We start from the raw sequence: 7033 nt of genomic DNA, 5'->3' as shown, positions 1-7033 counted from the left end.
AGAGTCCGAAATAAATTCACTAAGTATTTATTTAAGGCAGGAAAGCAAAAACAGCGCTGGGCGGCCGGGGAGTCACAGCTCCATCCAGGCTCGCTAATTCCAACAAGTATCACAGCCCTTTTAAGCAAACAGTTATGCTCTCAGTCCCATAGCAAGAAGCTGTATATTACAAAACTAATCTATTTTTACACTAAGGTCTAGACTAAGACAAAGGTTGTCATAGTAACATGAGATTATGGTTTAACATTGGCCTTGAGAAGGTACATCTCGCAACCTCATGGTTAACAGTTAACTCTTTTCTCGCCAGACAGAACGTTATCAAATCTGTTGCAGCAAGATCATTCCTTTTGTTAAAAGCCCATTTGATCAGCAAATTACCTTTAGTTACTTATTACACAGGGGTCCCACTCTCTGTTCTTGGAGGCCCTGCTCTCTGTTCCCGGGGGTTCTGCTCTCTGTTCTTGGAGGTCCCACTCTCTATTCCCAGGGGTCCCACTCTACACGGGAGGCTCCCATTCTCTCCCAGGGCGCCCCCGCTCCCCTCTCGGGCAGCCCCCGTCCTCCATCACTGGTCCCCGCTCCCCACCCAGGGCGCGGCCGCGGAGTCCCCCCGCACCCGCGGGGCTGCGGTGCGGGGCGGGACCTGTGCCGGTGCCCACCCCCGATGCCGGCGGCGGGGCGGAGCGGCCGCCCCGAGCCCTATAAAGCGGGCGGCGGCGGCACTGGTGCCGCAGCGAGGGTGGGGGTCGCCATGAGCCTGATGTTGGAGACGCTGCTGGCCCCCCCGGGGGGGCTCCGCAAGGAGCTGGGCCGCGCACCCCCGCGCTCCGCCGCCTCCAGCGGCTTCTACTCGTGGCCGGGACCGGTGGTGGGGAGGGCTCGAGGCGGGGGGGGCGGCGGCGGCAGCGCGGCCGCTTCCTCTACCGAGAGCCTGGACTCGCTGAACGGGGAACCGCGGGCGCGGAATGAGAAGGAGCTGCTGCAGGTGCTGAACGATCGCTTCGCCGGTTACATCGAGCGGGTGCGGGCGCTGGAGCAGCAGAACCGGGCGCTGGCGGCTGAGGCGGCGGCGCTGCGGCAGCAGCAGGCAGGGCGCTCGGCCATGGGCGAGCTGTATGCGCGGGAGCTGCGCGACATGCGGGGCACCGTGCTGCGGCTGGGCGCCGAGAAGGGGCAGCTGCGGCTGGAGCGGGCGCGCCTGGCCGAGGACGTGGCGGCGCTGCGGGGGCGGCTGGAGGAGGAGGCCCGGCAGCGAGCCGAGCTGGAGGCTGCGGCCCGCGGGCTGGCCCAGCGCTCGGCGCAGGAGGAGAGAGCGCGGGGTCCGCTGGAGGAGCGAGCCCGAGCCCTGCGGGAGGAGGCGGAGACGCTGCGGAGGCAGCACCGGGCCGAGGTGGGGGCGCTGCTCCGCGGAGCCCGCCCCGAGCCCCCCGCCGAGCTCCCCTCCGCCCTGCGCCCCGGGGTCACCGCCGCGCTGCGCGACCTGCGCGCTCAGCTGGAGGGCACGGCGGTCCGCAGCACGCTGCAGGCCGAGGAGTGGTTCCGCGGTGAGTGTCTGTATGTCCCCCCTCCGTGCACGCACTTCGCGGGGGGGGACCCCCGGGCACCCCCGACCCCGGGGGCTGCCGCGCTCTGTGAAGGCGTTAGGGCAACGGCGCCTGGGGGATGCGGGGGTTCCCCCCATACCGTGCTCCGGGAGGGCGTTAGGGTAACCCCACCCCTGCCAGCAGCCCCCCGGTGTCTGCGAGTGCGCTGCCCGTGCCCTGCAGTACATAGCAGGGAGGGAGACATGGTCACTGCCCCAGCACCCCGTAAGTTTTGGGGGTGCCGGACCCCGCTAATGTTGCAGGGGGTCCTACCGGTCCGTGCCCCGCACTCTGGAGCGGGGCCAGGAGCGTTTGCGGTGCGGGGCAGGGAGAGGATTGCAGCGCGGGGAGGGGGGGTGCCGCAGCCCTGATGCGGGGGGATGGGGGGGGGGCAGGGAGTGTCCCTGCTGCGCTGTTGGGTGGGGCACTACGGTACCGGTGGGGGAGGGGGGGGATCGGCACCCTGGGGCTCAGCACCCATGTGTGCGCTGGCGAGCGGCGGGGATGTGATCAGCACCCTGGACAGCGGCAGTTCCGCACCCTGGACAGCGGCGGGCGCGGCACCCATGGGCACGCTGCTCCCCCCCCTTCCCCGCTGTCCTTCCCACTCCTGGCCACCCCCCCCGGCCCCTGGGGTGGCTGCAGGGCTCTGCGGCAGGCACACCCCCCCCCCCTCTTCCGCCTTCCCCGCATCGCCCCAGGAGAGCGCGCCCGGCCGCAGCCAGGCGTGGCAGGGGGAGCAGGCAGAGCCTCGGGCCACGGGGGCTGTGGCAGGAGCCGAAAGGGAGAAGCAGGTTTGCAGCCCGAGTTTGCGCTGGATAAAGCCCAGGATGGCAGAACCCCGTCCTGCCCGGGCACCTTCAGCTCCCTGGTACAGCGCGAGCACAGACGCAGCGAGTGCTGGCAAAGCCAGCGCACCCAGGGACCCCCCCCCCAGGGCTGGCTCTGCAGAGAACGTGCACGCAGGGGGTGTGTGGTATTAAAGGATTTAAGGTTCCCCAAGAAAGGGGGACTGCAGCCTCCTCTTCTGCAGCTTCTCCTTTCCCCTGTTGCAGTGAGGCTGGACAAGCTCTCGGAGGTTGCTAAGGTGAACACAGATGCCATCCGCTTGGCTCAGGAGGAGATCTCGGAGTACCGCCGCCAGCTCCAGTCCAAGACCACAGAGCTCGAAGCCCTCAAAGGGACCCAGGAGTCACTGGAGAGGCAGAGACAGGACTCGGAGGAGCGCCATCATGCAGATGTCCTGTCCTACCAGGTAATGTGGTGCAGTGGGCAGCATCTCTGGTGGTGAGGGACCATCCAGCTGCTGGGTAGGAGCAGCGTTGGTGCTTTGGCTTCAGACATGGTGATGACCTGTGGCAAATACTAAGAGCTGTGCCTAGAGCCAGCCTTCCCCAGCCCCAGGTACGCAGAGCCTGAGAATGCATCTGGGCTGTTGTGTCCCTTAGCCATGATGGACCTGTCCCACATCTCTGCCTGGCTTTGAGCTGCTAATAATGTTGGTCACAAACACCACTGAACCATGACCAGGGTTCAGGCCATGTCTTGTGCCACAGAGCTGGGAAGTGCAGCACAGAGACCTGCACTGGGTGGTGGCCATGGACTGAAACACTGTCCCCAGGGTGATGCCCCATCCATCAGCCTCATGCTCTGGGGTTTGGTGGCCACCAGGCTCACTCAAGTCCTGGAAATGTTCCCACAGCTTGTCCCTGCTGGAGGGAGCTCTGGGAGGGGGCTGGGGGCTCAGCTGGCAGCGGTGCAGCTCTCACCCAGGGTGGTGCAGGGCTCCTGCTAAATCCCTCAAGGAAACTGGACACACTGAAACAGCCCCTGGATGCATCCCCTTCCCTCTGTGTCTGCAGGAGGAGGTGGCTGCACACACCTCTGTGAAGGCAACCTGGTGCTGGATGAGTGGTTCCTCCTTGGAGGCCAGGGGACTGTTTAGGGGTGCTCTGTGTCCCCCTACTCCTGGGGACTGGCTTCCCCCATGTCACCAGTTGCTCTGTCTGCCCACAGGAAACTATCCAGCAGCTTGACAACGAGCTGAGGAACACCAAGTGGGAGATGGCAGCTCAGCTCCGGGAGTACCAGGATTTACTCAACGTCAAAATGGCCCTGGACATTGAAATTGCTGCCTATAGGTATGGGGTGGGCAAGGTGAAAGTGGGGGAATCTCAGTCAGTCTCTAGTGCTGGTGTCTCTGGGGACACTCCTTAAAGGCCCTCGCTAACACCTGGGCTTTTCCTGGTGAGAAAGACACCATCCATCCTCCAAGACCATGGTGGGCAACATCCAGTTGGGTGACCCATCCCTGCATGTGGCTTGTGGAGGAAAGGGTGAGAAAACCTGCACAGCCCAGAGTGTAGGAACAGGAGGGTCAACTAGGACATTGAAAGCAGGGCAAGGAGGGGGATGGAGCTGCAGGGCATGGCTGGCAGCTCCTGGTGATGTGAGCTGCTGAAAGCTGGGTGAGAAGCAATCATTGACTGTCCTACTCTTGTCTCTTCCTGGCAGAAAGCTCTTGGAAGGGGAGGAATATCGAATTGAGTCTGGCTTTGGGATGCTTTCCTTCCCTGAGGTGTCCCCCAAGGCTCCCAGCATCACCGCCAACATCAAGGTGAAGAGTGAAGAGAAGATCAAGGTGGTGGAAAAATCTGAGAAGGAGACTGTGATTGTGGAGGAGCAGACAGAGGAAATTCAGGTGACAGAGGAGGTCACAGAGGAAGAGGAGGCTGAGAAAGAGGCTGAAGAAGAGAAAGCTGAAGAGGCAGAGAAAGAAGAAGAGGAGAAAGCTGAAGCAGAGGGTGAAGAGGAGGCCAAGTCTCCTGAAAAAGAGGAGGCCAAGTCCCCAGAGAAACCTGAGTCCCCTTCAAAGGAGGAGGCCAAGACTCCAGCTGTCAAGTCACCCGAAAAGCCACCAACCCCCTCAAAAGAGGAGGCCAAGACCCCAGCGGTGAAGTCCCCAGAGAAACCTGCACCCCCCTCAAAAGAGGAGGCCAAGACCCCAACGGTAAAGTCCCCAGAGAAACCTGCACCACCCTCAAAAGAGGAGGCCAAGATCCCAACGGTAAAGTCCCCAGAGAAACCTGCACCCCCCTCAAAAGAGGAGGCCAAGATCCCAACGGTAAAGTCCCCAGAGAAACCTGCACCCCCCTCAAAAGAGGAGGCCAAGACCCCAACGGTGAAGTCCCCAGAGAAACCTGCACCCCCCTCAAAAGAGGAGGCCAAGACCCCAACGGTGAAGTCCCCAGAGAAACCTGCACCCCCCTCAAAAGAGGAGGCCAAGAGCCCTGCCATCAAATCTCCAGAGAAACCTGCACCACCCTCAAAAGAGGAGGCCAAGACCCCAACGGTGAAGTCCCCAGAGAAACCTGCACCCCCCTCAAAAGAGGAGGCCAAGAGCCCTGCCATCAAATCTCCAGAGAAACCTGCACCCCCCTCAAAAGAGGAGGCCAAAACCCCAGCTATGAAGTCCCCAGAGAAAACCCCAACCCCCTCAAAGGAGGAGGCCAAGACTCCAGCTGTCAAGTCCCCTGAAAAGTCACCAACCCCTTCAAAAGAGGAGGCCAAGAGCCCTGCCATCAAATCTCCAGAAAAACCTTCACCCCCCTCAAAAGAGGAGGCCAAAACCCCAGCTGTGAAGTCCCCAGAGAAACCTGCACCCCCCTCAAAAGAGGAAGCCAAAACCCCATCTGTCAAATCCCCAGAAAAACCCCCGACCCCCTCAAAAGAGGAGGCCAAAAGCCCTGCTGTTAAATCCCCAGAGAAGCCCCCAAGCCCCTCAAAGGAGGAGGGCAAGACCCTGACCGTGAAGTCCCCTGACAAAGTCAAATCTCCTGTGAAGGAGGTTGTCAAGTCTCCACAGAAGGAAGCCGCCCCAGCCAAGGAGCCCACTCCCTCCCCTCAAAAGGAGCCGAAAGCCCCTGCGAAGGAAGAGCAGCCCAAAGAGGTGAAGCCTCCCTCCAAGCCTGCACCTGAGGAGGGCAGGAAGGCAGAAGCTCCCAAGAAGGATGTTTCAGCCAAGGTGGAGGAGAAGCCCAAAGAGAAAGCGGCTGCTGTGCCAGAGCCTCCAGCTCCACAGGTGAAGGAAACTAAGCCAGGCCTTAAACCTGTGGAAGAAGGAAAAGCTGAGAAGGAGGCTCCACCAAAACCTCAGCAGGAGGTCAGCAAAGCAGCTGTGAAGGAGGCTGAGAAGCCAAAGACTGAGGAGAAGGCAGAGGAGCCCAAGAAGGAGAAGGTGGAGGATCCCAAAGCTAAAGTGAAACCCAAAGAAGAGCCCAAAGCCAGTAAAGACCCCTCCAAGGCTGAGGCCCCCTCCAGCAAGGAAGCCAAAGCCCCAGAGCCAGCACCCACCGCAGGGAAGAAGTGAGCAGAGCCCTGGGCGCCAAAGAGCACCTCTGGGTGCGGAAGCTGCTCCGCTCCCCTCCGATGGCCGGGCCCGGCTTTCCCTTAGCAATATGTCTGTGTGAGAGACGCAGCCCCCCGCTGCCCTGCCCTGGCGGTTTGGCCGATAGCTTCCCTAGCAGAATGTGATACACGCCGAGCGCCACATTTAAACACTTGAATTATAACTGAGAAGAGAGCCCAGGGGATCTGAGTGCTCCTTCTCCAATAAGTGCATTTATTTAATGTATGTGCAATTGATGGATGAGTGCAATGCAGAGCTCTAGCTGCTTGGGAGGGGTTGGGAGGGGGGCTGGTGGGTGCTGGGGGTCCTTCCCTGACCTGAGGGTGACTACTGTCCCTCCGAGCGGTGACCCAGGCTGCGGCTGGCTTCGGTGGAAGAGGCTGGGTGCTGCAGGAACGCTCACAGACACGGTGCACTAGGAACCTCAGCCCACTGTTACTTGCTTTCTGTGCAATAACCAAATAAAGTGCTTACAGAGATGCTCTGGCTTTGCTGGCCTCCTGTCCAGGGCTGGGGAGGGGGCTGGGGGAGGGTGGCACAGGGCTTTCCAGCACCCTAGCTGCATTACAGGGAGGAAAGCCCAGCCATTGCCTGTGGCAAACCCACCCCACTGTGGGCACAAAGGACCCCGTGTCCTGCTGGGCCTGCCCCACCGCTCTGCTCTGCCAAGGATTGCAGCAGTTTTTCTTCTTCCTTCCCTTTTTAAAGCGGGGCTCCCAGGGGGCTGGTAGGGCCTGGTTTAACCTGAGCGCTGCAGTGCAGCACTACCCTGAGAGCAGGGGCTGCGTGGGGGCACTGAGAGGGTCTGTCAGCCTTCCTGGTGGAGAAACCTCCCACGGTGGCCAAGTGGAGAGACAATGACCTTGGGAGCAGGGATAGAGCCCCACCTCAGCCAGCCTGGACATAAGATGGGAGCCACCGGGGGGAGCTGGGATTCCCATCCCAAATCTCAACCCCTTGCTGGTGCCATGAGGTCTTGCCTCTCACAGGACACAACTCTGCTCCCCCCCTGCCCCAAGCATGAGCCCAGGGAAACAGCGAA

General features: G+C 61.3%; 1 protein-coding gene across 3 annotated transcripts; it reads left to right on the top strand.

Moving 5' to 3' along the window:
- Positions 1–649: 649 nt before the first annotated feature.
- NEFH (neurofilament heavy) lies at positions 650–6471 on the top strand. 3 transcript variants are annotated; one of them, XM_037382898.1, is made up of 5 exons: positions 650–1544; positions 2639–2838; positions 3600–3724; positions 4098–4806; positions 4864–6471. In XM_037382898.1, the coding sequence occupies exons 1-5, from the start codon at positions 665–667 to the stop codon at positions 5950–5952; spliced, it is 3003 nt and encodes a 1000-aa protein (XP_037238795.1). In that variant the 5' UTR covers positions 650–664; the 3' UTR covers positions 5953–6471. The 3 variants fall into 3 exon arrangements, with proteins under 3 accessions (XP_037238795.1, XP_037238892.1, XP_037238712.1); XM_037382995.1 differs by having other exon boundaries at positions 4098–5034; positions 5149–6471; XM_037382815.1 differs by having other exon boundaries at positions 4098–6471.
- The last annotated feature ends 562 nt before the right edge of the window (positions 6472–7033 follow it).

This window comes from Falco rusticolus, chromosome 1 (assembly GCF_015220075.1).
Source record: "Falco rusticolus isolate bFalRus1 chromosome 1, bFalRus1.pri, whole genome shotgun sequence".
Classification (NCBI taxonomy): domain Eukaryota; kingdom Metazoa; phylum Chordata; class Aves; order Falconiformes; family Falconidae; genus Falco; species Falco rusticolus.
This window is presented reverse-complemented; position numbering and strand designations above follow the sequence as displayed.

What these genes read in the sequence shown, in the direction of transcription:
- NEFH (XM_037382815.1), top strand. Translation starts at nt 665, where the DNA reads ATGCCGGCGGCGGGGCGGAGCGGCCGCCCCGAGCCCTATAAAGCGGGC. An exon ending in GGCCGAGGAGTGGTTCCGCG is followed by an intron (nt 1,545 to 2,638) that starts GTGAGTGTCTGT and finishes CCCCTGTTGCAG; the next exon opens with TGAGGCTGGACAAGCTCTCG. An exon ending in ATTGAAATTGCTGCCTATAG is followed by an intron (nt 3,725 to 4,097) that starts GTATGGGGTGGG and finishes TCTTCCTGGCAG; the next exon opens with AAAGCTCTTGGAAGGGGAGG.